The sequence below is a fragment of the Bombus impatiens genome, unplaced genomic scaffold (assembly GCF_000188095.3).
Source record: "Bombus impatiens unplaced genomic scaffold, BIMP_2.2 scf_2136, whole genome shotgun sequence".
NCBI lineage: Eukaryota > Metazoa > Arthropoda > Insecta > Hymenoptera > Apidae > Bombus > Bombus impatiens.
This window is the reverse complement of record NT_178555.1, coordinates 538,631-557,436: the sequence shown is the minus strand read 5'-3', so window position 1 is coordinate 557,436 and position 18,806 is coordinate 538,631. Positions and strand designations below refer to the sequence as shown.

Genomic DNA, 18,806 nt, shown 5'->3' with positions numbered 1-18,806 from the left:
ATCTACAAAATTTATATTAGCTATTAATTAGAGGCAATCTCGTAATATTAAATAAGCCTTATTTAGCTTAATTTAATGGAAGGCAAAACATTTGCTTCAAGAGCCCTTTCTTCGGACTTTCATCTTCCTCATCATCGTAATTGTGTTCATCGTAATTACTAATGATCTCATTGTTATTGCTAAAGCCGTACGTAACATCTGTGATACTTAGAGAACTGGAGCATATCGGATTTTCGTACCGGAATGGAAAAGGTGGTGATAACCGATATTCGTTATAATTATTGTCGTTCTCATTCTCTTCGGAGTATGTCATTAAAAAAACATTGTTATGATAACCTCGATTTCTTGAGCCGATGTTCAATAGGGGATCGATTCGAAGCTTCGCAAGTTTGTCTTGTAATTCGTACATGTAACATGACTGTAATTGTTGCTGATTTTGAGTATGACGTGGCACAATAACAAGCGGTTCTTGTCACACGCAGTCTTCTAAAGACATAAGTAATGGGTTCACATACTCAAAGCCTTCGAATTCGCTTTGATCGATCTTGTCGATCACTCTCCTGCAAAATATTTATTTATTTATTATTTATTATTATCAATATATGTATTTATCTTATTAAGAAAGCATATTCTAGTTTATAAATATATGTTTAAAGAAAAAATATGTAAAGCTAATACAAGTATAAAAGCTTAAAAGACATATCGTTGTCTATTGTATAAAAATAAAAAAACTTCAAATTGATTTATTTAAAATGGCATTCAAATTATTGACACAATCTCCACAGAAACTAATATTTTAATTTACTTGAACTGAATTAAATTAAAATTTTCAATAATTTTTCTTTGAACTATATATTGTCTTTTCTTTCACATTGAACCATATATTGTCACAAATCACTATTTTTCCAAATGTTATTCTGTATTATTTATTCTAGTCATATAGACAGAGTTAGTTAAAACACGGGATCACATAACTTTCTAAGTTGTTACAGGAAATTCAAAGGAACCATTTTCATATAATTTCATAATGGATAAAAGGAATGTTTGTGCAGTATCTCGAGGACCCAATGCTCTGGAAAAATACCAATTATACAATACATTAAAAAAAATAGTAAGTTAGAAAAAGATTAAAATATTATAAATATCAAATATATCAAAGAAAGCTATTTAATTTTATTATAAAGTATAATATTTTATAATGAATATTTGAACATTCATAAAAATGAACGAAAAATCTTATAATTTATAAATAACTTACTTAGCAATAGGATCAAATAAATGCCATGCAGCCAAAACAGCACTATAAGGTTCTTCCATTACTTGCTGTATATGAGGCATTATTAGCTCTAAATATGCTTCCCTTGCAACTCCAGTATGGAACAATACATGTTCTAATTCTCTTGCAATTGCTTTAACTTTACATTCACTGATCTTACAAAGGAATTTTGTTTTTGTCTTACATATAAAATCTATATCTTCTTCAGACTTCATTATAAAATTTAATTCACGAACTAAATTATTATATTCTTGTAACATTTCTACAATATTAAACAGATATTTATAATACTTGGAAAATGGAAATAAACTTCCAGAAAGTATTGGTTGTAAAAATTGATGTGCAGATGGTGGAGGTAGACCCATGTGTGTAATAGTTGGGTAACGAAAAGGCATATCAGTTACCTGAAAAATCACATAATATTATATAATTTTATTATACAATATAACTATATCTAATCTAATCAAAATATTACAAATTTATAACGTTATATATATATATATATATATATATATTAATAATTATATATATATATTATATATTATATTATATATATATATATTATATAATAATATATATAATATATATATATATATATTAATAAGCTAGTTATATATATATATATATATCGGGTTTACATTAGGGTTAGGTTAGAATTTACATTAGGTTAGAATTAGGGTTAGGGGCGTGAAACGAATCTTCGTTTGGGTTACACGTTGTCGTTATGCAATAGAGAAGACATTGACTAGTGCAAATACGATTATCATAGAACTGGACAAGTAACCGTGGTAATCAGACACTCGAGAAACTAATGACAACGATCCCAGGCTCAATAACGAATCCGCGGTCGACGGGATGATAGATGAACGTGCTCACAAAATCTAAGTCGGACGCGTAATATTCACTGGTCGTAAGGTGTTTCTCTTTTCGTCGATGAGATCGCAAGATGGAATGAATTTCCATCCCGATGATGCCACAGAGGAAAACTATGATGGAGTGTATCTAAGGGCACAACATCATCGAATTCGTCGAGAAAAGCCTTCGTTTGGAAAGTAAGGGAAATTGGCGTTGCTGCTAATTGGTCAATCTCCATATCGGTGGTTAGAAAAAGATGCTAGTTGCCCTCGAGAGAAAGTTGCTAGTGGGAGACGTTGTTCGTTGGGAAAATAGGTATCCGCTATCTTCTCCTAGTTGGGACAAAGACTGTTTGTTTGACAGACTTAAGATTTATAACGGACCCTCAGGCTAGCTGAACATGTACTGCGGAGACGCATCGACATCTAGCAATCATCTTACTCGAAGAATAGGGTCTACGTGTGGCGAGCTATGGGACAGAGACCGTTGGAATGTTTACTATCGAGGGTTACAACTATTTCCTTTTTAAGGAAAGCTATAGAATTACTCCATGCCTTTGTTACACAAAGCGTTCATCCCGTGACCGCGGCTACGTTCGGCGACTGGCTGTCGCCTCGAGCCCAAGCTCATTATCACAAATCTCGAACAAATACAATCGGATAGAAAGACGACAATTGTTTAATTACTCCTATGATAGAATCTAGATTACGGTGTTAGGGGATTATCCCGAAGTTCCAAAGGGGAGGCTTCGATGTCCTTTCATCTCCGACATATATATAAGTTATATATATAAGCTTATTCTGAGTTAGGAAACTTAATATTAAAGACAACTACTTAAAATTTTATTCTTAGTTTAAAACATAAAGATAAATTAGTAAATTCTTTTTAACAAAACTTACGGATCATCCGGTGTTAAATGAACTGGTTCATCTGTAAATTCTGGTGGGAAGTTTGCTAGGTCACGATCAGAATCTAATCTTGGTTTATAAGGTGGTGTTACTTGTTTCTGCTCCAACTGAAAATTTATTAATTATATTTAACATACGAAATACATTTCTTGCATGATTAATATCATACACAAGGCATTTGAAAATGACTTATTGCAACCATCGTGGCATTATTCTACATCTCTGGATCAATAGAGATTTGTAAAAAAAAAGTTCGAGATTTTACAATTAGCTTTTCTCAATTTTTACAGCCTCGCTATATCTTTATATATATACTCTATGCTTTAACATTCTAATATATTTCCTTTTATATTATTAGAATTACCATTTCCCAATCTATTGCTTTGAAGAAGGGATGAGCAACAATATCAAGAAAAGCAGTTGGCCTTTTACCACAACCTAATCTTTCGTTTGGATCTTTGCAAAGGAAACCTTTAAGCACGGATGCTGCTTTGACCGATAATGATCTTGGTATACGAATTGTTTTCTGCAAAATAACTTGGAATAGATAATCTTCGGTATTTTGGTCTGGATTTTCTGACGCGCCCGCAATATCAAATGGGCTGCGACCTGCAAGCATTTCATACAGAAGTACACCAAGTGCCCACCAATCTACAGAGAAACTGTAATCTTCACCCCGCAATATTTCAGGCGCTATATAATTCGGAGTGCCACAGAACGTAGCGGTTGTATCACCCTCTCTAACGCCTTCCTTGCACATTCCGTAATCAGTTAATTTCACGTGCCCTTCGTGATCAAGTAGTACGTTGTCTAACTTTAAATCTCTATATATGATACCTGCACAAAGAAATCATACATTACAATCAATACAAATACATTGTACATTGTACATACATCTCGTACATTGAATATGTTCATGTATCATCCGATTATTGAAAAATCATGTTAACAATGGATTTATTCTAGAAAATTTAAATCTAAAATTATGTAAATATTCCCCATATAATTAATACTTTACCGTTTTCAATTTTTAATTGTTTTTGTACATCAAAAATTAATCAAATAAATACAATTTTGGAGATGATTTGATATAGTATCAAAGAAACATAATAAAAAAATTCAGTGGAATATACAAAATTTAACAAAGGATATTTCAGTGAATTGTAACAAACATAATTAAATGATAAAATTTTGCCATCATTTTAAATATTCAAAATTTAAGGATTAATATTAATGTAATTATATATAGAATATGTAATCTCTTCCTATAGAAACTATACCAATATGTTCTGTAACTAAGAATAATAAAAAGTTTATAGGCTTATATATGACTCCTATTTCCTATTTTTATTAATAACTACTTACTAATAACTAAAGAAATGGAACCTAGATAGAGATTTGTTTAACCTACTAAACGTTATAACCAATACTTCACTTTCGGTATTTTATTTATTATTGTATATTATGTGCACTCTATGCAATATTTTCAAAATTCTTTTAAATAAAATCCCGCAATTTAATTATTTTGCTTTTTGCATTATTTCATTTTTAAAGGGAAATTAGGCCTAGTTCTTTCTGGAAATAAAAAGGAGCATTTCTTTTACCTTTTTCGTGCAAAAAGTTCAAAGCGAGACTAATTTCAGCTGCATAAAATCGGGCATGTTCTTCCGGAAGACGGCGTTGTCGTTGCATATGGAACATCAGATCACCACCGCGTACAAACTCGATCACAAAGAACAGACGAGAGGGTGTCTGAAAGCATGAGTGAAGTCCCACAAGGAAAGGATGATTCGAGGCGGTTTCGAACACGTGTTTTTCCGTTTGCACCCAATCAATGTCCTCGTCATCAGTTACTAAGGCCTTCTTAATTACTTTCATCGCATAAATCCTCTTTGTACGCTTCAATTCAACCATCAAAACTTTCGCATAGGAACCACGACCGATTACCCTAATCAGTTCGAAATCATTTAACGAGTATTGCCTCTGCATATCATTTGAATTATCAGCATCATTTAATGTATCCAACGGCAATTCCTCCCTTTCTTCACTTCCAGTTCCTAAAAATATATTTAATTCAATAAGTAATCAGATGTATAAATAAGTCTAATCTTATTTTATAATATCTTTTGAATAATAGGTTCATCTGTTTTTATGAAGAAATACTAAAATATTGATTTAATATAGATTGCTTATTTTAATATTTTGTTAAAAATCTTTAAACATATAATATATTATGTTGTTTAATACAGTTTAATCAATAAAAGATTGTTCTCAACAAAAAATTCTACTTGTTCAACAATATTCTACTGTTACATTTTTAATAATTTATGTAGCATCAATATCAAATTCTTATATACTTTCAAATAATAAATCTTTCAGATGCGCCCTTTTGAATTTCCAGACAAATAATCATAGTTTACAACTAATAAAATCATACAAAGTTCATAACTTGTTTTTTTATAATTATCTTGTATATTAACACATAAATAAATTTTTTGCAAAATTATTTGCAAAATTTTTATATATTTATAAAATTATCAATTAAAACCTGATATATTTCAAATTGTCGATAGTCTCCTTTTTGTAATACTGTCTTACGATTCCTAACGAAAGGAAGGTAAAATTCATTTTCTTCTTAAAATTTGCATATAAATATTCAAATATCCTTACGATTGCGTGAATGCTCCTCAATAATTGGTGACTCTGGTATTTCATCCTCTAGATGAGCTACTGGGCTGCATTGAACAGAATCAAGCTGTTGTTGATCGCCATTTCTGTCGATCGTCTGCGATTCGGTGCTTGGCATCTGCTGTTGTTGTTGCTGTTGAACACTCAGGCATGGTTTGCGCACCACCTTGTGACATTTCTTGTGCACTAGTAGCTTGCACTGAATACATTTGAACCCCTGCCGACCTAGCCCCCAAATCCGATCCTGGCAGAACGCGCAAAACGCTCGCTACGAAAGTTAGACAAGAAATTATTTGCGAAAGTCACTGTTTTCACATTTTGAACATAACTCGAGTATCGTATGAATACTCGAGTATCTTGAAATAAGAAAGCAAGCTAACTTAATTGGAAGGTCAAATTATTGCTTAGGACTTCTTGTTTAAGGAATAAAAATATTATATTTGGTTCACTTTTATATTCGCAATATTATGTATTAATCCTTTCCTAAATAATAGGAATACAATAAAAGTAGATTTTTAGTTTAACAATAATTCCAGTTTTTTAAAAAGTATTAAATACTAATCTATTAACAAGAACTTTACAGTTCTTATTAAAACCTTAACTTTTAAACAAAAAGCCAGATACTAAAAATTTTTGCATCTAATCAACATTAATATTATAATATTTCCAAATTCTCCTTTGTTACAACATGTATATAGAAAATTCAGTACCATCAAATTTCCATCGAAAACTCTAAGAACACCATCATTCATACAATCAATTTTCTTAATCATTGCCTACAAAAGTTCTATTCTACTCATATAGAAATTACTTATTCCTTTTGCAATTGTAAAACTTTTTACTTATAATAACTCAATAAATTTGTTATTTAATATAAAGTTATTGAAGTTATTTAACTTCTATCAAATAGTATTATCACATTCTTACTTTTACACACTAAACATTACACATGAACCATTCATCTCTGGGAACGACCTACGTTATTTAAATAACAGAAACATTATTCTCAGTCTTAGGTATTCAATGGGCAAATCATTACTATAATCAACGATTAAATATAGCATTTGATGTTCAACATTCACTAGCCAGCAAGTTCCTCTGAGCAGAAATTATAATTTTATCCATCTGTGCGATCTGAATGATGATGCATTGCAAACTTGTGACACAGTATAATTGTGCGTGAATGATGTGTGGAAAATGAAAACATAATAATGAGCTAAAAAAAAGAGGGGGGGGGGAGTAACAGTGGAGCAGTAAGTTGAATGAAATGATGCTTACCCGATTGAAACGTTTCGCCTGAAATATATGACCATTCACTCGGTACAGCTTCCTCCATCTACGAGCGCCGCGTCTGTAGATGCTTCCTTTGGAAAATGAAAAAACATAAATATCACGAATGAATCAGAGAATTGATCTTCAATATTTGTCCTGATTTTGTTCTCTTTTTTAATTTCAGTTTCTCTTATTACTTCATCCGAAATACTAATTGGACAAAATAGGCATGTGTAGGCACGTGTCAACGATATTACATGCGCTATCGTAGAGATTCGAATGCTTTTAACGTTAGTTTCTCCTTAATTATGGCAATATAACACGAATTTCATTTAAAGTTATAGTACAATCTCGTTTATAAAGTTACAGTATAATTGCATTTAAAGTATATTCCCGTTGGAATACCGCATTGAAAGATTTGCAGTAAAACTGCGATTGGCTGAAGTCCCTCCATATTCCCCGATAGTCAAAACTATCCAACTATTGTACAATCTTATAAAGACAAAACAATCGTGTATAAAACTTGTAAACACGATAAGGTCATCTTGATATTTAAGCGCGCGATATTTGAAATTAGAAATATTGACAAACGCAGTAGAAACATATTAATCGTAATTAGAATCTTCTGTTCGGATTTTGTTAACATGTTAACATATTGAAGTCCAACGCTGCGTTGACCCAACATTTTATATTTTTATTTACATCATCAAATTCTGTTTTCTAATATTATGACTATGAATGGAAATTCCAATTCCTTTTAATATTTCGCTCGCTGTTTCATTTATTCATTTTTTCATTTATTTATAATATTACGATAAACTATGGCTTGGTCCTTAGTGAGTTAATATATATGTTACACCTGATCTTTGATCTGTACGATATTTAGCATCACATGATCCAAAGATTCAAAAGATCCAACACATATATAAAATTTCATTTTCGATAATTATCGAAATATAAAATTTTATATTAACACTCAGATACTTATACATTTTTAAACATTAATTTGGAATTCATTTTTCTATTGATTTTCTACATGAGTAACAAATTGACAAAAAGTTTTTACAGAATCGTAATTAATTTGACAAAACCAAAAAGTCTGTTAATCTTTATCGTATAAATAAAGAATCAGGTGTACATATAAATTCATGTAAGTGATGAAACTAAAAATAAGCGCGCTAAGATTATCCATGTTTTATGAAAACTAAAACAGATCTGCTTGATTTTAAATGTAGCAATATAACATTCGAAAAGAACAAGCATCGACGGAAGAACAGAACGATTCTCCTCAACGTTCTCCATTTTCTTTTATCAACGGTTGATATAGCCAGACTACTCATATTCCTTTACAACAAAATCTTAAACTTATTGTTAATTGAACAACTCGCTGGCTAGTATTATTGAAAAATCGTTGAATCGTGAAATACTGTATATTAATAGGTTAGGAATTTGTTTCTTTGGTGGTGAAAACTCACTATCTTCTCCCTGACAGGGCATCCCTGGCGCAGGCGGCACATTAGGAAAAACTGTAACAAAAATAAATAATTTTTCACTCTCATATCATGTACTGCGTTTTCATTCTGTTAATTAAAATAACACAGACTAAGTTTGAGATAGGAATATGAACATCAAAAAAGACAACTATATACTTCTTTAAATAAAAATTTTATTTGACCTTACTGTTCTTCTCGCGTATTCTTCAGCTCATAATGACCCTTGCAAAAAGAGATTAATGTTTTACAAATATTATGGAATTTATATGATTCGTGTTACTTATTATTTGTAGAAAAAGACACTTTTATGATTACGAGAATAAACATAAAATTGAAACAAATCTGAAGAGAACAGTATGGTTGAACTAGAAATTTTACCTTGAATCCTAGAATATTATATGAATATCCTAGAATATCCTAGAAATACACAATAAATATATAATAAATTGAACATGATTAACTTGTTATGTATAGTATAATATATAGAATCTCTAATTTATTGTAGTGCACTCAGAACGATCAAAAACCCAGCTGTAAGGCACGAAAAGAATATCTTATGAATATTCAGTCATGCAAAACAGGCATCACTATGATAATTAGTCCGGGGATCTACTCTTCTCAATAACTAATTCATTACTAGGTTTTTGTTTAAATTAATACGCTTTTGCTTTACGTACATTTACAACAGTTAACGTGACTTTCTTTGCCACTTTTGTTTGATCTACAAGAAGAAAGATTTCTACTTTAGTTTCGGAAAAAAATTTTCTTTTCTATGGAGGTAGTCCAAACGGCATAACACATTCAAAAATAAGAAAAACAGCAGTACATTAAAAATTGAATTTTCTAAAGATATAAATAATATGCTATAGAAACCTGAAATAATAAATAAAAATTAATTGTATTAATAGAGTAGAAGTAGTAATTATATTAGAGTTTGTAAACATGTAAATAACATGCTATTTATTATAGAAATCTTAAATAATAATTTAACGTTAATTACATTAATAGATAGAAGACATCTATCACGTCAGGAAATTTTGCTTCATGCTAAGAAATTTTATATTACAGGGATCAAATGCAATGCATTCATTTCAATGTTAGTACACGTATTGTCGAAGCAAGTAAACAAATTAGAAAAAATTAATAAAATTAAAAAGTCTTTGAGATAAAATATTTACTATAATAATATAATGAAATTAAAACACATTTGAATATCCAACACATTCAACTTTTAGCGATTCATATTCACAATTGCGAAATTTTTCATTATAGGTGAGACGTGAAATAAATCAAGTATATATCGAAATATAAACATGCTTGACTTGTTATTATGACAAATTGTATTTAGTATAAATGATAATTAAAAGTAAAGGAATAATATAAATCGTAACAATACAATATATGAAGTTCTCGATATAAAATTGATTAATTTAACCCGTTCATACTCAATATTTCATATATGCAATATTGGATTTTAAAAATTCTAAAGATTTTAAAAATTAAAAAAATTATAAATTTATTTTCGGTAAATTTTAGTGCATTATGTCTCCCTTACAATTGTTAATAATTGGCAGAAATGAATTATTCCTAAAATCTAAAGAAAAATTTTATCTTAGAAGGCTAAACATACATACATATGTATGTAATGATACAATTTGAGTTAACATAAAATAATTAAATATTTTGTATGAATATATAAAAAGAATTATTTTTATACAAGTTTTCTTGTACATAGGGGACATTACATAGTATATATACTTTTTATATAGTTGCAACAATGAAGAAGGTCAATAACATTATCTTAGTAAATGGTAATCGAAACTTCTGTAATGTACTTCTATAGAATTAATATTTTATTAGCTAATTGTATACACTATTTTTTTGTGGCAACATTTTGTCATTTATTTGTTTTGAAGTGGTTTCCTAATATTTCTTATCATAATGTTTGCAAATTGGAATATATTTAGTAAATAAAACCATTAAAAATTATTTTTCATTAATACACGCGGCCTAACATTTTTATTCATATTTAAACTGTCCAATTTTGAAAACCCTATGAACTTCTCAACCAATTCCAAATAATATAATAGAAAGTATATGTATGAAGATTACATAAAAATACGATATGCGTATACGATATGTATATTTTTATTGATTTTTTATTGTAATGACACTGTACGAAATATTTTAATATAAAATAGCTAAAAATGGAAAAGACCTGTTACGTCCAAATATACGAGAATTATACATTATGAAGTATATGTGTGTACGAACGAAGTTTTGTAGAAGCCAAAAGTACAACTGTTAAGCCATCGAATATTTTAATATTTTAGATCTAATATTTTTAATTATTGAAATGAAATAACAATTTTACTAATATGAGAGTGATATTAAGAACATAATAAATTTTAAAAATATTCTGCGATACGTGGAAAATGTAACTTATCGTATTCTTTGTCTGTAGTCTTCGTACAGAACAAATATTACGTATATTCAAAGTTAGCAACTGTCTAGTGACTTATGAAGGTAGCTACATATATACGCATGACTATATATATAGTCACAAAATTATAAAGCTGCTCTTCATAGCTAACGAACAGTCCACTTAAATAAAAGCATAAAAAATAACTTAAACCACGTTCAACACATTTTGATATATCATATATAACAATAAATGGAAATACTAACGTAGATCGTGCATAACGCATATCGTCGTCATAACGTTATATCTATATTTCTGTTTAGCTCCGTTTAAAACATGGACAAAGTAAAGATGCCGATATTAGGATAATATACGCAACGTGTTCCAACACTACTTCCAAATCGTGTAACAAAGATAACGATCTATATTAGATCTGGAAACTCGTCGCCTGCCACACAAAGTATATCTCCTACTGTTACTTTCATTCCAGAACCTGATCATAAAACGCGGCCCGATAACGGATAACATTAAATTCGATTGATGCGATCGTTGTTATCGCTTTTATCGCCGTAGACCTCGCTAGCGTAGTTGCAACCGTTGTTTTCAATGTCCGCCGTTTTGTCTCGAGCGCGTTAATCGATCGCTCGAAACTATCGAACTGTGAAGCTACTATTATAGGAATTAAAGGAAATCTTTATATGCTGTTCCAATTTTCACGGCGAAATAAAGGGTAATATAAAAGAAAGGTCAGTAATTGGTAATTTAAGAGCATATCGTAATGTAAGAGAAAATATCTAGTGACATATTGTCAAGTGTTTAGTGCGCATATATTGTGCGCATATTTAATTTGGCATGAAATATCCTCATAAATAATGATTATAAAATGTTTGGTGACAAAATTTAAATTTTTAATAAAGAACTAAATAGAACATCGTAACATCTTAATATTATTCAAGTCATTTAGCTGTCTTAGAAAGTAATTTGAAACTATTTAAACAATTTAAAAATTGTAAATTATTTGAGCGATTCAATTATTTCAACATTAGATCCAGATTCAATACTATATCTAGATTAGTTTGAAGTATTCTTACACGTACACCAAACGATGGCACAAAACGATAAAAAGATTAATCAATAAAATTAATAAACAATGACACAAACTAAATTCATTATCAATCAGTATATCATAAAATTTTTTAACAATTTATTTTTTACAAATCATATAAATGAAAACTAAAACAATAGCAATTAATTACAATACTTTTTATTCAAAACACTTTTATGAAATATTTGTATAAAATACTCATGAAATACCACATAGTTTGTAAATCAATAAAACAATTTTAATTTATTTAAAATACACGTCCTTTTACTTTTTTATAAAAGATTAAAATTTAATTACTTTGAACAACATACTTTTATTTTTTTTTCATAAATTGAAAAATCCGTATATTTCACCGTAGAGTATTCTTCTCAGTTACTTTTCTATCGACTCTTTAAGATATATAATACATATGTTCTATATGTTAAAAAAAAGAAAAACAATTTATTAGTACATATATATATATATATATATATATATATATATATATGTACTAATAAATTGTTTTTCTTTTTTTTAACATATAGAACATATGTATTATATATCTTAAAGAGTCGATAGAAAAGTAACTGAGAAGAATACTCTACGGTGAAATATACGGATTTTTCAATTTATGAAAAAAAAATAAAAGTATGTTGTTCAAAGTAATTAAATTTTAATCTTTTATAAAAAAGTAAAAGGACGTGTATTTTAAATAAATTAAAATTGTTTTATTGATTTACAAACTATGTGGTATTTCATGAGTATTTTATACAAATATTTCATAAAAGTGTTTTGAATAAAAAGTATTGTAATTAATTGCTATTGTTTTAGTTTTCATTTATATGATTTGTAAAAAATAAATTGTTAAAAAATTTTATGATATACTGATTGATAATGAATTTAGTTTGTGTCATTGTTTATTAATTTTATTGATTAATCTTTTTATCGTTTTGTGCCATCGTTTGGTGTACGTGTAAGAATACTTCAAACTAATCTAGATATAGTATTGAATCTGGATCTAATGTTGAAATAATTGAATCGCTCAAATAATTTACAATTTTTAAATTGTTTAAATAGATATATATATATATATATACTAATATATATATATATATATACTAATATATATATATATATATACTAATATATATATATCGAACAAACATTTATTTCCCAATTTGTGGAGTAAAGCTGCAAAAATTATTGAGATATTAATTGTAAATATTCAAAAAAAAGCTACAACCTGAAAAAGCTTTTTATTTCAATTTCATTGAATTTTAGTTAGAAAAATATAGAAAATCAAGCATCATTTTTATTCAGCTGAAGTATTCTAAATCTTCTCTATGAACAGAGAAGATTGAAAACAGATCTTTCAAATTTATGTTACAAAAGACAGCAACAAATAAAAGATAAAAAAGAAATTTTATATATCATATAAATTCAAAAGATAAAAATATTCTTTTTTTGAAAGTGAATACAATATTAAAATCATCTTCGTTTCCTTAAATGAGCTTCTTCATAGTTTTTCTCCTAATATAATACCCTTTAGCATCCTACAAAAATGTGTAACTTTCATATACATATGTACATATATTTTACATCTTTCTTGCCTTAGTCTTTTGAAAATAAAGGTAAGAAAATATTCTGAGTAGTCAATTGTAACTTGTAGTAGTGTACTAAAAGTACACTAATTTGAAAGAAAAAGATATTATATAGGCGATGTTTCATTTATCTCAGATTTTTAAATAGCTTACAATTATTTGTTTTTAGTAATAGAAAAAATTATGCCGAATCAAAGTTAGTTGGTTCAAAATTGTGATTCATGATTTTCTTCTCTTAAAATAATTTTATTCGAGTTTTGAAGGATAACAATACCTTTCTCAAGTGAGATTAGATGTATAAAAAGTTATTGAAGCATTTTAACTTCAAGATATTTTAATTTTAATTGTTAAATTCATGAAGTTAAAATTAAATGTAGAAAATATCGATTGATATTTGAAAATATCAAATCCCGCTTTTAAAAAATGCCGCTGTCCTTCAAAACTTGAAAAAAGAAATGACGTTGGAAGATGAAAATCATAAATCACAATATTGATCACTCTAAACCAACTAACTTTATCCTGATACAATTTTTCTACCAATAAAAGTAATTATTTATATATTTAGAAATCTAAGATAATTATAGTACCCTATATATATTATAGAAGAACTATGCTATTTTTTGATATATTAAAGATTTCTAGAATTTTGCGAAGTTGAATTCACTTGTTTTTAATGTAAAATGAAAAATTTCGGTACATTATGATATTAACTAAAAATATGAATAACGTTGATAAGATTTAATTTAACATATTCGCGATGACGTGATCCAGCATAAACAAAGAAAATTTATACAAAACCGTATACATGCTTATCTTCATAACGAATTTAAAAAGTTTCAGTCGCTTGGCAAGTAGTTTTCATCATATTCAAAAGTTTCTCAATAGAAAATTACAGAGCAAGCACATTGGATTGAATTATTAAGTTTCTTGTATCTTTAAGCATCGCAATCTTATTTTCAGCGATTCTGAAAAGTGTATTATGTATAGTATTTTGAAAAAATATATTAACAGTATCTATTTATATTATCTTTCGGAAATTGTTATCGAATATTTTCGTCTATGTATTTACTTATAAGGAGATTATGTTTGTACGTCCTGGGTTGCAACATTAGTGGAAAAAATTAACGTGTAAAAGATCATAATCTGAACCTCAATGTTCATAAACTGCTGTTTCATCTTTTGATAGCGAGAATTAAAAAATAAAAATTGACCAACAATAAAACCAAAAAGCAAATAAACCTAAAAAATATAATAATGAAAGTATCATGAGAAATATAGTGTAAGCCACTTAAGTGAAGATTCTGTACAGTGCATAAAATGTAATGTATGGATATATGAGAATTGCACCGCATGTAGAGCCGAAGATGATCTTCAATATTACCTTTAGTCTAGATGGAGAGCAATATCGTATAGTGTATAATACAGTTCTAGTCAACGCATGAACTAATATCGGAAAAAGAGATTTTGTTTTAGTTTATTTTTATTAATTTGGACACTACGTTTGAACTTTCGAGTTTTTGTTATTTTTTGTTCATTATGAATTGATTAATTAATAATCCACAAATTCCTTCTCATAAATTCTCTAGATTCTGAAGAATTAAAATAATTAACTGTAGAACTATTTTATACAAATTCTATCCAAGCAAAAACGAAATTAATAAACAATCGTTAAATTAAAAGGAACTTCTTACATATTAATAATCATAAGTATAACTTGTTTTCAAATATTCATATCTTAATAAAAATGTTTGGTTTCTCTTTAATAAATCGAGAATTCAATAAACTTGTATTCTCAAATAAAACTTACTTTCAATAAAATTCATAAATATTGATAAAACGTTAAAAATAATATTAATTAATTAATTTTCGAATGCGAAAGCACGTCATATGTTAAATATCTTAAACTGGAACAACAAACATAATACAATTTATTTGTATGCACAGAGACAGTGAAAAATGCAAGCTAGAATAGATAAAATAAGCGGATACGTAAGAGTCTCAAGTAAGAAAAAGACACTAGATTTCTCTCGATCGACATCGATCGGCTTCCTTCTGTACTCGACTCATTGCTCCATTCTTACCACTAAAAACCAGCTGCTCGCCTAAATCAATACCTATATATCGTGCAATCTGAAACTATCTATAAAACCAGGAAAAGAGAGAGAGAAAGAAAAAGAAAACTAAGAAAACAATAACTTCCAGTAAGTAATTAGAACAGAGTATTCTATTATCGTGCTTCGTAGCAACAAATAATCGGCCTTTTTAAAGATTGAATTGCCTTTAGCGCGGAGCCAGGTGAAAACCTACCCCAGGTGATGTCGTTGAACCAAAACTGCGAAGATCCGCTTGTATCATCGATCAAAGATGGCATAGTCGGTGCAGAATCCGGCTGAGGATTACACGGCCCGTGAACACGACATGTACTAGTCCCTATACCTCGATTAGCAGTCGCGTACATCATCTCTGTTGCAGTAACCTCATCGATATCAACCTCAGAAGTATCATCGATGCCTTTATCGCAGAGTAACTTAATCCTAGACGAGGAGGTTCCAGGCTGCGCGAATATATCGTCACGAGGACTGTTATGAGGCGAACATTCTGTTCTCAAACCGGCAATAGGCTGTTCGTATTCCGCTGAGTCGCTATTGGGCGACGGCGGGTAGGTGCTGGTGCTCGATTTGATTGGTCGATCTCGTGGCAGGACTTGGATAGCAGTGGACGAGGTGGAGGGTCCTCCTTCGACGCCAGGAATCCTTCGCCCAACAGCAGCTGCAGCCGCAGCCGCTGTAGCCGCGGAATAAGAATAGAAGGAACCACCCTGTATCATCATACTGCAGGGTGGTTCCTCCACTGCGACACCAGGCCCTGTAGGCACGCCAGAGGAAGAGCCAGCGAGCTCACCTTGCACTTGCTGCACACCGTACATTCCCTGTGAAATTCCCGTCTCAGCTTGGTGATACTGTTGTTGCTGGTGCTGATGCAATGTCTGATGCTGTTGTTTATCTTTCTCGCGACGTGGCGACCGACCCCGATCGCTAACCGACGTTGCGCTCCAATAGCCCCACGCCATTTTAATTTAGTAGTATTTATCTTGAAGTATTTTTGTTTCGTCTATCCTGGCTGTCTAATATCGTCCAGCAGTAATACACCACTGGCTCCCGTCTTTTACTCGCTACTACCCTCTAACTCCCACCCCAAATTTTCCCTACTTTCCTTCCTAGAGGTAGGTGCGCACGCTCTTTCTCTATCTCTGTCTCGTTTCAACTGGATATCTTTGCCCAGATTGTCTCTCTCCTTCTTGCTCCTCCGATGATCACTGTCCTCGTCTTTTACCCGTGGCCCGACCTCTTGCAGGAGAACCCGGCTGAGAATGCGACGAGTCAGCGCGATCGATGCTGGTTTATCGCCACTTTTGCTACCTCTTCGACAGCGATTGTTAAAGCTGTGATGTCACTAACTCTCGACATGAATTGACGACCATTGAAATCTTCCACCGCGAACTGAGAGGAGTGCTCTGTTATCGTTCCACGTTTCAGGCTAATCAACGTATAATACTATCTTTCTCTCTTTTGCCTCAATTCGAAGTTTTCGCTTTCTTTACTTCGTATTTTTAGTTCGTTTCGTGGTTTTGTTTTCTTTACGAGTCTTTTTGGGTAAATTATAATCTTCTAATGTCTAAATGCGTATGAATTGAGTGTTCAAACGTACTTGCGTGAGAAAACTTCCTAGTTAATCGGTCCGCGTAAGAATATCGACTGCTGTCGCGGGATTCGTTAACTACTGCCGCCGCCCGACGCGCTTTACTCCACGAAATGCGCAAACGCTGGAATAAAGGCATACTCTGGAAAACAGGACTGATTCCTCTTCAACAAACTACCCGACCCTCCCCCCCCCCATCTGTTTTCAACTCTTCCTCGTCCTCAATATTCTTCGCTTATTATGGTTCCTTCTTTTTCTGTAGTGCTCTCCTCGTCTTATTATTCTTTCACTGCGTTCACTTTTCACTCTTCCATTGCGTCTTCTGATTAGCACTTTTATCAATTTATTGCATCCTTCTAATAAGCGCTCTATTCTCTAGCGTTTTAACGGAAAATGGCTTTTTGTTGGTTTCTATTGGCATTTTGAATTATGTATTTTTTATATACTGGTTGTTCCAGCAACCGTGATACAATCGGCAAGGGGATGGTTCTATGTGAAAAAATAAATTGAAAATACAAGTACAGAATAACATTTTTTCATACGGTTCTTCGTTTTTGAGAAAATCGAAGTCGAAAATTTTTTTAATATATGTACGTAACTTGACTAGATACGAATAAACAATCAACAAGAGGTTATTCTGCATGCTAAAATAAGTCAAAAATATAGAATAAAATTTTGTCATTCATGGTCTTGTCTCCAAGAAAATAGAAATTGTACGTGTTTAGTTAGAAACTGACCTGGTACACGTGCATGTACCTAATCGATTTTCAAATTTCACATAACACACGCGCGCGAACGCATTTTCTTGAGTAGTAAGAATTTTGCGAAAAATGTGATTCTACATTTTCGCATGTAAAATAATCTTTTATTGGTTGTTACCGCCTATCCAAACCAGAATTAGCTAATTTTAAATATACTTAACAAATTTAAAAAATCGACTTCTTTGAAAACAAAGTGTCATATGAATAAATTTTATTCCATATTTACGACTTATTTTTTTATATTGAATCACTCCTTTACCGATTGTAATTGCTAGGATACCCTGTATACTTAGAAAACTTATTTGTGTAGATTAAACTTAGTATAAAAGCTGATTATTAAATGTAGCACTAATTATTAAATGCGGATAATTATGGACTTACAGTACGTAAGGAAATATGTGATGTTCTCTGTTAATTAATCATAAAGATGTAAAGAATTATTTTTAAATGTTTAAATGTTGTTACAGGAAATGCGAACGAAAACAATGGTTTAAATTCAATCCAGTTAATCAGTAAATTAAGCTCGATTCACCATTCGTGTTATTGCAACATACTACGTAAGTGTATGTAACCAGTTAGAAAACACTATGACTCTCAAACTAATAATGTTTCGTGAAATATATAAAATACTCAATTATACATATTAAATATTTATTCGGATTTTGTCATATAAATTACGCGATATATATATAATGTGAAAAATGTGACATATAATATAGTATATATATATATATATATATATATATA

At 30.2% G+C, this 18,806-nt stretch overlaps 1 protein-coding gene and 1 long non-coding RNA gene across 5 annotated transcripts in view; one reads left to right on the top strand and one right to left on the bottom strand.

Annotated features, from left to right (window-relative positions):
• Positions 1-299: 299 nt before the first annotated feature.
• The window catches only part of LOC100741958 (atypical protein kinase C), a 22,647-nt gene continuing 4,140 nt past the window's right edge, over positions 300-18,806 (bottom strand). For 2 of the 4 annotated variants that reach the window (XM_012392995.3, XM_012392994.3), the window contains exons 4-10: positions 8,475-8,525; positions 7,006-7,091; positions 5,710-5,995; positions 4,644-5,096; positions 3,404-3,876; positions 3,031-3,146; positions 300-560 (exon numbers count right to left, since the gene is read on the bottom strand). In XM_012392995.3, coding sequence (XP_012248418.1) covers positions 473-560; positions 3,031-3,146; positions 3,404-3,876; positions 4,644-5,096; positions 5,710-5,995; positions 7,006-7,091; positions 8,475-8,525 — 1,553 coding nt within the window. In that variant the 3' untranslated portion in view covers positions 300-472. Of the gene's footprint in view, positions 561-3,030; positions 3,147-3,403; positions 3,877-4,643; positions 5,097-5,709; positions 5,996-7,005; positions 7,092-8,474; positions 8,526-11,180; positions 11,354-15,906; positions 17,389-18,806 lie in introns of those variants that run through there. The other 2 variants (XM_003494322.4, XM_012392997.3) reach the window with 2 other exon arrangements.
• Positions 11,539-15,764, top strand: LOC105681798. The gene is made up of 2 exons (XR_004462831.1): positions 11,539-11,660; positions 15,544-15,764. It is a non-coding gene; the product is annotated as an uncharacterized LOC105681798 (long non-coding RNA).